Source organism: Cebus imitator, unplaced genomic scaffold, assembly GCF_001604975.1.
Source record: "Cebus imitator isolate Cc_AM_T3 unplaced genomic scaffold, Cebus_imitator-1.0 Scaffold185, whole genome shotgun sequence".
In the NCBI taxonomy this organism is placed as follows: Eukaryota; Metazoa; Chordata; class Mammalia; order Primates; family Cebidae; genus Cebus; species Cebus imitator.
The window spans coordinates 2,212,179-2,226,585 of NW_016107500.1; the positions used below are offsets into that span (position 1 = coordinate 2,212,179).

The window sequence follows — 14,407 nt, forward strand, 5'->3', positions numbered from 1 at the left end:
GAGGCAATGGCACCTTTTGTCACCTCTGCACTGCCAGTGTCTAGCCTGGTGCCTGGAACATAAGAGGTATACATGGTGTTTTCGTAAAGGAAGAAATTGATTCTGTAAGCAAAACATATCTGCTCCTTAAGACAAAAAGTATATACACCTGATTCATAAAGACTAACTTCCTAAGAAACTACTATAAACCATTTAGCAAACACACAAAAAGATGAATTCATCAAATAAAGGTAGAGAACCCGGCTAAGTTAGATTAAGGGGCATATATACTAGACACACACACTTTCCTATCACTATGTAACTCCCTGCATACAAATATGTGCAAATATGTGTTTAATTCAGTCATTCCATACAAAAGATAAAAACAATTATGACACAGTCTTCCTACAGGAAACTTGTAATTTGGTTGTGAATAAAGGCTAACTAAAATGCAACCATAACACAAAGTGAAAAAATTCAAACTATATATGTTGATCCAAAGAGTAGTGGCATGCTTTTTAAAATCCTCACGTTATCCCCTAACAAAATTGGCTAAAATGAATAATCTTTGCATGAGTATCACTAATATCCTTTGAGCATAAATGACATATTAGGATAGACATTGTACCCACTTAGTAATTCAAATTCAGAGAGCAAAACTCACAGGTGCAAATGAAGGCATGGAATCCAGGTGTGGTGATGACATCAGAGGGGGCGAGGGCACTGGAGACAGAAGAGGAGGCGGAAGTTTGAAGAAGTCAATTGCAGCTTGAAGATCTTCATCAAAAAAAAGATCATGGTCAACAAAGTCAGTGCTGCCACTGTCATGATGACTTTGTACTAAAACCTCAAGACTTCCATTCTCATTAAAAACATGATCAAAACTACAATTTGTTCCACTAGAGCTCTCTTTTTCCACATTTTGACATGAAAAGTCCTCCTTTATCTCCATGGACAGTTTCGTGAGGCATGTCTGCACATTTGAGGTCCTGAGAGGGCTGCCTTGTGCTGGAGGTAGCGTGCCATCTTCCCCAGGCACTCTGGAGCTGGTGATTGCTTTGGCAGGTTTTTCTGTGTTGGGGAATAAAAGTAAGTATCAGGTATTTACAATATCAAGAAAACTTAAAAAAAAAAAAAACAACCTTATCATAACAGTTCAAAATGCTTGAAATATGAAGTCCAAGTAAGCAGAAATGTTTTTTAAAAGGCAACCAATCACTTTCTAAACATTATCCTAGAAGATCAATAGATTTCATACAAGTATGCTAGCCTTGCAGTAAGAAAAGTGAGACAGACAGGTGAGATGGACCAGGGGGTGGATGGATGACACAGCTGGAAAAGCATCCACGGCCATAGAAACGAACCTTGCTGGCTCACTGGGTCTCTGAATCAACCTTTTCATACAACCAGCACAATTTGTCAGAGAATCAACTTTGTGTCTACAGGTTGATACAGAACACTATTTTCTGTCTATAGAGTGATTTGAAATCAACTAATATCAAGCCTACCCATTATACAGATACGGCCATATCTGTACAATGCTCTCTGAGAGATCTGATGAGGCCTATGAATATTCAGTATGATAATGCAACAGAAACAAGTTTCTATAAAAAGCTAATCCTTTTAGGGTCTTGATTTTAGTAAACTTCAGTGCTGCTATTAAAAAAAAAAAAAAAAAATTTTTTTCCAAAACCTTTTATTACATTTGCAAGCTTTAAAAAAAGTTTTACAGTGGATCCAGGGCTCCTTGGATAAGCAGTTAATTATAGGGCTGAGGAGGGAAAATCCAAGTTGAGGCTGAAACATCTTGTGGTACCAGAAGTAAACAACTCAAAAAAGGATGGAGTATTTATGAAGGGTGCAGGAGCCAATCTGAAGAAGCTCCCACCAAAGCTAAAAGGATAGCACCGATTTATGATTTATGAAATAAAATAAATATCTATGAGACTATACTGATGTAAACAAGTAAGTTAATAAATGGTGGAAAAGGAACAGCTCTTCCTTACATAAGAATTCCAATTGAAAAATGCAGATGGAATGAGACAAATAAAAAATTACTCTTTGGCTAACACAAAAGCAGTAATTATAGCAAGCAGGCAAGATCCACTGCTGGATGCTAAAATCAGCAGGTGACAATGTGAAAAAAAAAAAAAAAAGAATATTTGCATAATGTTAAAGACTCTTTCTCAAGTTGATTCATTAGGAAAAAAGAGTAACTTTACAATAGAGAAACCTGCAGATACCACCTTAACCAAGTGATCAAGGTTAGAGCCAGTGATAATACATATCCACATGACCTATACCCAGAACAATTCCCTGAGCAAAGAGAAACATCACCCCTGTGGCGTTCTTGACATATACAACCTCAATCTAACATGAGAAAACATCAGACAAGCGAAAACAATGGACTTTTTACCAAATTATTTTACAAAATAATACTCTCCCAAAGTGTAAAAGACATGAGAGATTAAAAAACAAACTTTTGGACTGGAGAAGGAGAAAGCAAGATGACTACTAAAAGCAACGTGGGTTCTGGGTCTGCGTCCTGGAAGGAAAGGAGGACACCCAGGGAAAACTGTGAAATTCACAGTGTAGTTAATAGGGTTGAACCCAATGTTCCGGTTTTGATCACTGGTAACTGAAAATGTTAAAAATCATGCAACCAGCTAAGGGATCCATGCGGATTCTCAGAACTATTTTTATAACCATCTTCACATGAAGATAAAAATTAAAACAAAAGAATATGTCTTATGGTATAATAAGATTCCAAAGATGCCATGTTCTTCCTTCTACTTTGGAAAAATTAACGTAATATATTTACCCCTCAAAAGCATGTTTTTAAATAAAAACATCAGTTTATGAAATGAAGAATAGCTCTTTTAATAACAGCTTGGCAATATAAAATCAAATGTTTAAAATAGAATGCTGATGAATAGAGAATGCCAAAAAGCATCCCCAGGTTACTTCTGCTAAACAGATGAATTGATAAAAACCGAGGGGACTAATTTAGGAGTTGTGGGCACCATGTGGATTCTACCAATGGGGTCCTGGCAGGTAAACTGAGGGAAACATCTACTTAAAGGAACTCCATCAAATATGCGTCTGTATACTCAACAAGTTCTGGGTCCACCATTAAGTAAGAATCAGTAACTTGTTCCTTAACGTTTTTCCAAGGGAGCTTTGCCTTCAGAAGCATGAGAGGAAAATAAGGTGCAGGACTCCATAGATTTAGAACCTCAATGACCTGTGAATTTACAGCAGCTAATCATAAGAAATTAGTAAAATGACAAAAAGCTAAATAAGAAGCACTTTAATCTTATACAAGACAGCTGTGCTCTCCCCCTCCTATCGCGGTAGCTAAATCGACCATCACTGTGAGTGTGCTAGAATGCCTCCATGATACTCATCTTCAAATCAAGATGTTCAACCAAAGAAACTGATAAATTACATTAAAAATAAACGAAGCTAAAGTACTGATGGATTGATCAAATTCATGAAACGATTCTGAAAAAACCGTGCATCCTTCAAGTCTCCCCTCTCCACCTGCCTGGTGTGCCTCTGCTACTCGACCTTCTAGTTTTTCTGAAGGTTCTCTGATGAAAGCTGAATGCATTTAATGGGATTAGAAGTCGCACTGGAGGGAAATGAGTTTTGTACAATTTAAAGTACTGATTCTAGTTTATTTCATTCTTTCACAGCTGCAATGCCTATGGTAAACCTCTCCACTTTAACATATGCAATCTGTTTCTGTAAGCTTCTCTCTCACCTGGGACACATCTGCTGCCTTCACCAGGTAGTCTGTGTGTTGTGTTTACACAGAGCCAGAGTTCCTTCAGAAGCAGTTTTACTTTTCCTGTGAAACAGAGTAAAGCATTAAAGTCAAGTCATTTGGCTCACCCTACACAAGGCCAAAAAATACTTCTGTGAAATCAGGGTTTATTAGGGACTTAGGAAATTACACGACTTAAACATCTTCCCCAAACTCAACCACTGTGCACAATAGGGTCAGTTATTGATAAAAAGGTCTGCAATACTTTAGCTAAAAATTGAAAGCTGAAGATACATTTGTTTGCTTCTTAAAAAAAAATTTAGTGGCAGAGGGAGGGGATTCAAAAGACCACGTGTACTTGTTGTTAAAGGCTTTTTTATCCCTTTATATATACATGGGACAAATGAATCTTTGGCCCCACATTTTCACCAGAGAGTGCTTGGAGATGGGGAAGGAAACACAGTTAATAACCGATAAGGGATCTGGGCTCTATGTATTCTATAAGAAGTAAAGAAGCATCCCTCAGTTATAAGAGGTTATCAGAGAAGTCATTAGACTTGACCATGCTGTAATTAACCTGGGGAGTTCAAGGATTACAGACAATCCATCCATGGACTTGAAGGGAGACTGGATGGGAAGCAAAATGTATGTGCATGAATATATGAATAGGAACTCATCATCACACACACCAGCAGACAGAGAAGCACATACTTTTATAAGGAAAGTAAAACGTTTGGAATTTTTATACATTTTCAAAGAGACGTAAATTTCTAAAATAATTAAGAACCACTAATTCAAATTGAAAGGCCAAGGGATGCTGTAACTAACGCAGCCCTAATGAAAGAAATGTAACATTAAGAATATTATACTATGGTTTTAAAGCTTTTTTACATTAATATAAATTTCAAAACCTTCTAAAGCAAAAAATATTTATGAAAATATAACTATGAATAGCTTGTGGTGAAATGTGCATAAAAAGACAACCCATACTAATTAAAATTCAACTAAAAGTAGCTTAAGTATTATGTAACTTTCAAGCCACCTCAAAAGTTCTATTAGAGTTTCCTTGAACTTAAGTTTTTTAATTAACCTTAAGCATTTACTAAAATTAGTGAAACCTTTAATCCAGTTCGAGAGAAGCTTAAAAGACCAGCCTTTAAAAACCAAAATACCTCAGGGAATCACAAATTTTCTAAGAGATTAGCTTTACTTAAGCTGGCAGACTGCATCACTCCAAAAGATGAAGTCCACAGAAAGGGTACAGGCCAACTGTAGAGGCCAGTTCACAGACAAGTGTGAAAGGCTGGGCACTGCCAACTCTCCTGAGCCAAGCAACCTTCTGATTGCCACTGTGTGTGAGCCATGTCCCATTTTTCAGTTCAGAAATTCTGTGATCGTGTAGCTTATCTATGTTGTGATATAACCTACCCAAAAGCCTGCTTCCAAACACTGTAATCCCCTTTGCTTAAATGACCTGACCAGGATCCCTGCTTATTACGTATACCCAAAGCAGCAAACAAGGAACCTTAAAAAAAAAGAAAAAAAGTTACTTTTCCGTGCTTATGGAGGCTATCATCCAGAGCTATGTCTTTTCTAATTGAGCACTCATTACTGCTAATCTGACACCAAAAAAATAAGTAAGAGTTCCCTACGCCTAACAAAGCAGAAAAAAAATCTTCAGCCTTAACTTCATATTTAATTGTGAAGATAACACCTCCTTAAAGTGAATTGCATACCTTTCCCTAATCCTTTAAAACTCTTCTTTATCAAACTCCAAGGCAAGTATGAATATTTAAGGAATCTGTTTATTTATGAAATTTCTTTTCTACTTCATTGCTTTGTCAGTTTCTGTACCAATACCACACTTCTTTAATCAGGATAGGCTACTGAATATCTGTTAGACATAAACCTTGCTCAGTTTTTTCCTTTTTAAAAATTGTATTGTTCCAAACATATATTCCTCCCTATAAACCATCTGCTTGTCCTCTTCCATAGAAAACCTCTATGGGATTTTGAGTGTTACTGTACATTTACAAATACATTTGGGGAAATTTTACACCTTTATACTTTGAATCTTCTCATCCAGGAACATAATGTTTATGTACTCAGGTCTTCCTTGATGCTTTTAAGGAATGTTTTAGTTTCCCTCAGAAACACTGTATACTGCTTTCAGGTTTTTTCTTAGACATCTGCTGGTTCAGGCGCAACTTAAAATGAGTTGTTCTCATTCTATTTATTTTCGAGACGGAGTTTCACTCATGTTACCCAGGCTGGAGTGCAATGGCGCGATCTCGGCTCACCGCAACCTCCGCCTCCTGGGTTCAGGCAATTCTCCTGCCTCAGCCTCCTGAGTAGCTGGGATTACAGGCACGCACCACCATGCCCAGCTAATTTTTTGTATTTTTTTTTTTAGTAGAGACAGGGTTTCACCATGTTGACCAGGATGGTCTCGATTTCTTGGCCTCCCAAAGTGCTGGGATTACAGGCTTGAGCCACCGTGCTTGGCCATTCTATTTATTTTCTAACAGGTTAATAACGGTACAATGTGTATGTTAATTGTATATGCCAGCACTTTACCAAGCTCTTATTATGCCTAATTCCATCTCTAGCTGAGTCTTTTGGATTCTCTACATTAGTAATATCATCTGAAATAGTGACAATTTCAACTTTCCCTTATTAGTATTTACAGCTCCTACTCTTCTGTGTTTATTCCGTTGCACTGATTCAAGCCTCCGGTACAAACAAAAAAAAAATGGAAGTAACAAAAGGAAGTATGCTTGCCTTGTCCTTGACAGTAATAACTATAATTTAAATGTTTCACCTTTCTCAATTCACAATTTTTTTTCTATCGCCTCATCAATTTTTTAAAATTGGAAATAGGTGCTGAATTGAGATGATCACAACATTCACTGACTCAGCTGTAGTATTCCTGAGATAAATCTTCAAGCATAATTTGTTTGTATTTTAAATTATTCATGTTTTAATTTCTTAAAATTTTGTTTAGTATTTTTGCAGCTATATTAATAACACAAGAGTCCTGAGTCTGGAGAATATGTGCACATGCTATTTGGCTTTGGTACAGCACTTTGCTAGCCTAAGAGAATAAAATAGAAACATTCCTTAGTAAGTTCTGAAACAAAATAATTAATAATAGAGACATTCGTTTTTCACTGAAGGTTTTACAAAGCTCAGCAACTATAAACTATCTGGATTTATTACGGTGTTAGATCTTTAACTATTCTTAAAATTTCTTCCTGGTTATTTCCTATTCAGGTTTGCAGCAACTGTTCTGAGTCAATTTGAGCGTGTTTTCCTAGAAAATGGACCATTCCATCTACATTTTTACATCTGAATATGAACTTGTGAATCAAAAAATTTCTCTACTGCAGTTTTATAGTTTTGTCAATCCTGGTGCTATTGGGTATTTTCTTTTTCTTTTTCGTTTGTTTGTTTAACCAAAGAGTTTACCAAGGAGTTGTTGGTTTCAGGAGCATTACAACCAACCAACTATCAGATTTAATTGTCCTAAATCAATTGCTGTTTCCTATTTCATTAAGTTTGCATCTTCATCAATTTTTTCCTTCAGTTAAACACTTCATTTTCTGTATTTCTTATTTTCTAAAGTGACAATGTATCACTTAAGGCCACAACATATTCCTCTGAATAGTCAAGGAATTGGCTACATCTCAAGATTTTAATAAATATTGCCCTGCTCTTTACTTCCAAAACAGTTTCTTATTTTCTCTGTTACCCAAGAGGAGATTTTTTGTGTTTATGTGGGTTTCGTTACCAGGTATGTTTTGCAAGTTTCATTTTTGCAGGGTGAGGGGGATTTTTATTAATAGCTCATATTAAATTGTAGTTTTTTTAATTGTCTACTTGTCAACTTTTATACATGTTTGAAAAGTATTTTAACAAAATTCAGATGTATGGTTTACAAAGAGCTGATATAAATTATCCATCTTGGAACTGTGATTCCAATTCCATCCTTTGTCTGCTTTTACTCTTTCTGAAAAACATATTGAAGTCTCTCGTGATGAAAATAGATGTTGCCAGTCCCCATAGATTTCCAAGAGTATTGCTTGACATCCTTTCACACTCTTAGATACTAGCAGTATCTTCTTAGGTAATTATACCTGTAATCAACGTTTTAATCATGTAAACTCATTTCTAAGCATCTATTATTTTTTGATTTACATGACTGCTTTAATGTCAGTATAGTTTGGAATATTTTTATCCATCCCTATAATATTCAGTCTTTCTGTTTCATTTGATTTTAGATATATTTTCTATGAAAGTGTCAGAGATGGAGATTGTATACAAAAATCATGCTCAACACCTGGTGGCCCCTATAAGCATGAATACTATATTTGTTTTCTGTTCAGGAAAGTTCCTTCTGTCATGTCTCGAACACGTTCTCTGGTTAGGATTCTGTTCTGCCCTCTGAGAAGTCCTAAGAGATGCAATATTGAGACATCTGTTTCTATCCTTCAAATCTTGTTATTTTCTCTAATACCTTTGTTTGTCCATTTGTACCATGTTCTCAGCCACATAGGATTCAATCTCTAGAATCAACTTAATTGATCTTTTATTTGTCCATCCAGTATTTCCGCTTTTCTACTAGGTTTATTTTATTTATGCATTTGGATTTCTGATTTGCAAGATCTCCAGCAGGTTCAATTTCATAGGAGGAGTCTATGGACATGTTCGTCGGCTTTCTCTAAAGGCAATGAAATCAGTTTTCAGCATTTCCTTCTCATTCATGATTAAAGACTGCTTCTCTCAGTCTTCTTGCATCTACTGTTTTTCTTTTCTTTTCTTTTCTTTTTTTTTTTGTCACTTCTTTTTCTCTAAGTTTTAGATGAGAGTTTAGGCAGAACATCTTTGGTAGACAAAGTATATTTCTTCATCCCACATTTTTAGTGCTATTCCTTTAGCAATAAATGTAGATTCTCATTTCATAAATGTGTGGGATCCTGCCTTGCAAGGGAAGCAGTGGAAAGTGGATGTAGTTGTGAGGGTTTAGATGGAGTATATAAATGTCTTATTTTTCTGGGAACAGGAGGGGCTTGGCCATAATTACCCAATTTTCTGATACCAACACCCAGTATGAGGCGCTCGCATGTCATAGCTAAAACTTTTCAAAACTAAACTGGGCCACAGTTTATGAGCAAAGGCCAGAAACAGTTTTTGAAACCAGAAGGTTGGCATTCCTTTCAACCTTTAATCAATTACCTGGCAAAATGCTAATGTCCTGCTCCTTCTCCCACTCCCTGCCACCTCTGATATGGGGAAACTTGCAACTTCTGCAATGAAAACTTACTTTGTGAGAGCTGCTATTTTCTCTGCAATTGTGGGTTTCATCACCAATTGATACTATCTGCTGTGCATCTTTCTCATTTCTTCTACTGACGATAATCTCTGTAACTAGCCAGGAGTTGTTGCTGGGTTTTTTTGTTTATCTGTTTGTTTCTGGTCACTTTTGTTGGAATTTGAAAGAAAAGGCAAAGTGGCACTCAAACAGCCTTTTTTTGTAAACTGAAGTCAACCTAATACTCTGGTGTCTACTTTGCAAATCTTTTCCATAAGTATTAGTGTTAACAATACACTTAAGAATTAAGGATAAGCCCATCAAGGTCCATAGCTAAATAATTAGCAGATTCCTAAAAACTTTATTTATGTATTTGGAAAATGCAAAATGTACGACAGACAATATCCCTGCCCTGATTAAGAGGGCAGATAGAAACAAAACATAAGACAATTTTACTTGAGAGAGTAATAAGTTATTTGAAAAAAATACAACAGAATGTAGGTATAGAGAGAAACTACAGAAAGAGGACAGAAGTGTTCCGCTTTGAATAGTAAGACTTGGGAATAGCTGAATAGTGAAACAAATCTGTCTGTCCAAAAATGAAGATAGTGCCATTCAACAGCTGGCTAATGAATGGGAAAGCAAAATGCTGTCAAGTCTTCTCTTTCTCTCAGCAATACTACTACTTAAAGTCTCACTTTCCATACACAAGAGAAGGAATAATATAGTCAGAAGCATACGGAATCCTGTGTTAGTGATAGTGGGAAGTCAACAATCAATGCCCCAGCAGTGAAAGGCGGGAACTATTAAATCCTTACACCAAGGAAAATATGAACTTGTGCTCTGAATTAAAAAAAAAAATTAAAGAAAAAAAGGTAAAGGTGAGTTCTCAAAGAGACACTATATGCTTGCATACAATGTAAATGTTTTTAATCATTTCCACTTGGAGAAAAAAATAACACATTAGTAAGATGAAATACAATTATTTACTAAACATTTTAAATGCATCCCCGTAAAAAACTTGTGAGAGCAGAAAATCAAATTCACATTTCCCTTTTTAAAACGAAGGATGAAACCACAAAAAAGGGAAGTAAATAACAAAGAGTCACAACAAACGGAAGGGTTGAAGTGAAAATTCTCATTTCTCACCTTCTAGAGTTCTGCTTCTCACCTATGGGATGTGGTGCCCAGTGAGGCAACGTGTGTCCACATCTGTATTACATTCCCTTGTTCCACGGCCACCACTTTTGTTTTCAATTGTGGGCCTTACCTAAATTTTTCTGTCTTCTGAAAATATACTATAGGGCTTTAACTTTACAGTTTTCCTGACTGACTTTAACGTTTTTTAATATACTTGGTACCTAGGAAATTTAATAAATTAATTTGATAAATTATAATCCAGAGAGAAAATCTATATTCATTAATGGAAAGGAGCAGATATTATATTTCCAACTAGTTAGGAAAACTATCCTATCCCAAACAATATTGTTTTTTGACTCTTTTACTCACTGTATTACTTTATAAGACAATAAGCTGATTTATATTTGGATCTAAGGAAGACACAATACATGACTTCTACAAAAACGAAACATCTATTAAGCCCTGGAACTTTCACAATTGTATGTAAGAGCGAAACACAGCCTCCCAAATCACTAAGAGTAATACACAACATTAAAATAAAAGTTGCAATATACTCACTTTTATCTATGCTTCCATATGAATCACTTGAAATTTGTGTTCCAATATGTCTCAGCTCTAAAAGCATAGGAAAAAAGTAGTCAATAAAATACTACATATCAAAAGGAAATTTATGTAAGCATTAACTGACTACTCACCCTTTTCATTTTTCTGTTTAGAAAATTCGTCAAGCCTTTCCTGTGAAAACAAAACACTAATAGTGTTTATGCTGGATAAGAAGTGCAGCCATTCTGGACCAAATGTAAAACAGGTGCAACTTAACAGGCACCTGTTTCTGCCAGGTGGCCTCATGCCTGACTCCTTCATGAGTTACAACACAAAGACAGGCCAGGAGCCCTGGGGCCACACAGTTAAGGTGTGTGTGTGCTGCTTTCATCTAGTACCTGTGTCTTCTTAAATTCCTTTTCAAGTATTTTCTTTTCATTTCTCAGTTGCTTGAAGTCCTGAGTTTGCTTGACAGCAGCCTCTTTATTTAAGTCCAAAGAAGCAATAGAGAGAGAAAAACGATTTACTAACTTTACTACTGTGGTTAATGAAATGCTCAAAATCTTATCTATTACAAGTTTTTCTCCTTTCTTAAAACCTAACCCTAACTTTGAAATAAATTTTGTAAAAAGCCATTGTTCCTTCAATATTTTATCGTCAGGGCTGACTGCAATACACTTTTTTCTTTAACTGTCATTTATTAAACCAAAGAATTAGCACAGGCCTAAAGAATCCTTTGCAAACTAGGCACAGCAATCCCAACCCCTAATTAGGGAAGAATTCAAGGCATAAAAGGGAGTTGCCTCCCCATTTCAATCACAAGCCTTAAAGTCTTAGACATTTTAGAAATGCGATTTTATCTCAGAATGTAGTGTCTTTATGAGGGAGGGAGAGGCAATATTCTCAATGCTTACTATAGATATGGTTTTTCCTCCCTGGAATTCTCTTCAACAAGTTAGCTAAACATAATCCCTAGGACCTTGATTAGAGATCTAGTTTTAGGTATTTTCCGTTCTCTAGACCTTCAGCAAATCCTTCATTCTGATTTTTGGTTCTGAATCCTCAAATGGTCCAGACACAGTATTAAGAATCTGACCAGTACTGACTTTACATAAATATGCTCATATACAATTACTAAGTCAAATCCCATGAAACACCTCAGTAACAATCCTCTTCTGACTCCTCTAACAAGCCTGGGTATTTCTTTACTCAGTAATCTTTATTAAGTCACACTGATAAATTTTTTTTACTAGAAAAAATACTTTTGATACATGAAAAATAAAGGCGACATTTTTGCTTCACAGAAAATCTGTTCTAAAAGCTATATATATAGTCTCACTGGCACTTCAGATTTCTTTAAAAACATTTCCTTGCAGTGGCTCATGACTGCAAAGAGCCCAGCACTTTGGGAGGCTGAGCAGATCGCTTGAGCACAGGAGTACAAGCCCAGCCTGGGCAACATGGTGAAACTCTGTCTCTACAAAAAATTAGCACGGCGTAGTGCACAAACCTGTAGTTCCCAGCTACTCGGGAAGTGGGAGAATCACCTATGTCTGGGAGGTTGAGGCTGCAGTAAGCCATGACTGCACCATTCCACTCTAGCCTGGGTGACAGAGTGAGACCCTGTCTCCAAAAAAAAAAAAAAAAAAAAAAATTCCTTGGCTGGGCACACTGGCTCACATCTGTAGTATCAGCACTTTGGGCGGCCAAGGCAAGAGAATCGTTCAAGCCAAGGAGTGCAAGACCAGCCTGTACAACCTTATCTCTACAGAAAAATTTAAAAATTAGCCAGGTGTGGTAGCACACACGTATAGTCCCATCTACTCCGCAGGCTGAGGCCGGAGGATCGCTTGAAGGCAGAGTTACAGTGAGCTATGACTTTGCCACTGCACTCTAGACTAGACAACACAGCGAAACCCTGTCTTTAAAAATTAAAAGAAGGGGGCCAGGCACAGTGACTCATGCCTATAATCCCAACACTTTGGGAGGCCGAGGCAAGCGGATCACTTGAGGTTAGCAGTTCACGAACAGCCTGGCCAACATAGTGAAACCCCATCTCTACTAAAAATATAAAAAAATTAGCTGGGCATGGTGACACATGCCATGTAGTCCCAGCTACTCTGGAAGCTGAGCAGGAGAATCACTTGAACCCAAGAGGCAGAGGTTGCAGTGAGTAGAGATCACACCACTTCATTCCAGTCTGGGTGATATAGTGAGACTTCATCTCAAAAAAAAAGAAATTTTTTTTTTAAATAAAAAATGTGGCTAGGTGCAGTGGCTCACACCTGCAATGCCAGTGCTTTGGGAAGCTGAGGAGGGCAGATCACTTGAGGTCAGGAGTTCGAGACCAGCCTGGCCAACATGGTGAAAGCCCGTCTGTACCAAAAAATACAAGATTAGCCAGGTTTGGTGGCATGTGCCTGCAGTCCCAGCTGCTCAGGAGGCTGAGGTGAGAGAACCTCTTAAACCAAGAAGGCAGGTGTTGCAGTGAGCCGAGATCATACCACTTGGGTGATCGTACAACCTGTCCAGCCAGGGTGACAGAGTAAGACCCTGTCTCAAAAAATAAAATAAAATAAAATAAAGTTTAAATTTGTTTTTAAAAAACATTTGTTTAAATACAGTAGACACTCATCTCCACGTTCCAACAAGAGACACCAATACTTAGAAAGAACACAGTAATATCATTCTTACTGCCATATTGTCAATGTTCGTGCAATAATCAAATCAGAGAAACAGCTGTTACCAAAATATTTATAAAGTTTAAAATTTAAACTTTATAAATATTTATAAAGTTTAAAGTCCAAAAAATGTGGCTCAATCTTGATAAATCAGTGACTAGAAATATTTTCAGCAACTATTATTCTATGTGTCCTGATGCAACAAAATTCAAATTATTACTTCACACTTTAAATGAATATAAACCATCTCTGAAGTAGAACTCCAGCAAGACAATCGGTCAGAAACCCACGGCAGGTTAAGATGCCTGCTGCAGTCCAGGCTGGAATGACAGAAAGACCAGATGGATCTGTGCAGGATGGATGGGACAGAGCCCCTTTGTCTATACTTGGTATTAGGTCTGTGTCCCAACCACACAATGAAGGGAGGAAAAAGCAAATAAAAAGATCTTGAGTTCAACCAATTCCTGAAGGGCTATTAGCTGAAATGAGAGGACTCCGATTCTCACATTGGCCCCTCTGCACTCATACCTACTTACTGTAGGCTAGAAGCCCCTAACAAGACGATGGGGCCTGGGGGAGGATCAGGTACAAACTGGACAATCCCTAATGTAAAAAATTTCATAGAGATCTCTCTTTAAGTATGTTATAACTATCTGAATACATCAGTTTCTTGGTATTAAAAGTAGCAACGCTTTCTACCAGCCACTTATTTCGTTAAGAAAAAATGAGAAAGCCCTATGAGATTTAACTTTCCAAATTAAATTCTTTCATTAATTACTGCTTTTTAATAGCAAAAGTATGAGCTATTATTTTGAATGCAGTAACATTTCAGAGATTTGCCACATTACATCTTTATGTTATCATTTGGTAACTGAGCGGAGTGTAGTATTCACACTTCTAACAGACCCCGTGATGCAGTCATCCATGGATGTACCCTCAAAAACCACAAAGATTCAACTGTTTGATCAAGAAGTACCTCCTCAT

General features: G+C 36.8%; 1 protein-coding gene across 1 annotated transcript in view; it reads right to left on the reverse strand.

The window, feature by feature from the left end:
* ICE1 (interactor of little elongation complex ELL subunit 1) overlaps nucleotides 1-14,407 on the reverse strand; it is a 64,811-nt gene that overhangs the window by 28,348 nt on the left and 22,056 nt on the right. Inside the window, exons 8-12 of the mRNA XM_017546007.2 lie at nucleotides 11,141-11,223; nucleotides 10,895-10,934; nucleotides 10,758-10,814; nucleotides 3,746-3,832; nucleotides 644-1,050 (exon numbers count right to left, since the gene is read on the reverse strand). Of these exons, the coding sequence (XP_017401496.1) occupies nucleotides 644-1,050; nucleotides 3,746-3,832; nucleotides 10,758-10,814; nucleotides 10,895-10,934; nucleotides 11,141-11,223 (674 nt within the window). The remainder of the gene's footprint in view (nucleotides 1-643; nucleotides 1,051-3,745; nucleotides 3,833-10,757; nucleotides 10,815-10,894; nucleotides 10,935-11,140; nucleotides 11,224-14,407) is intronic.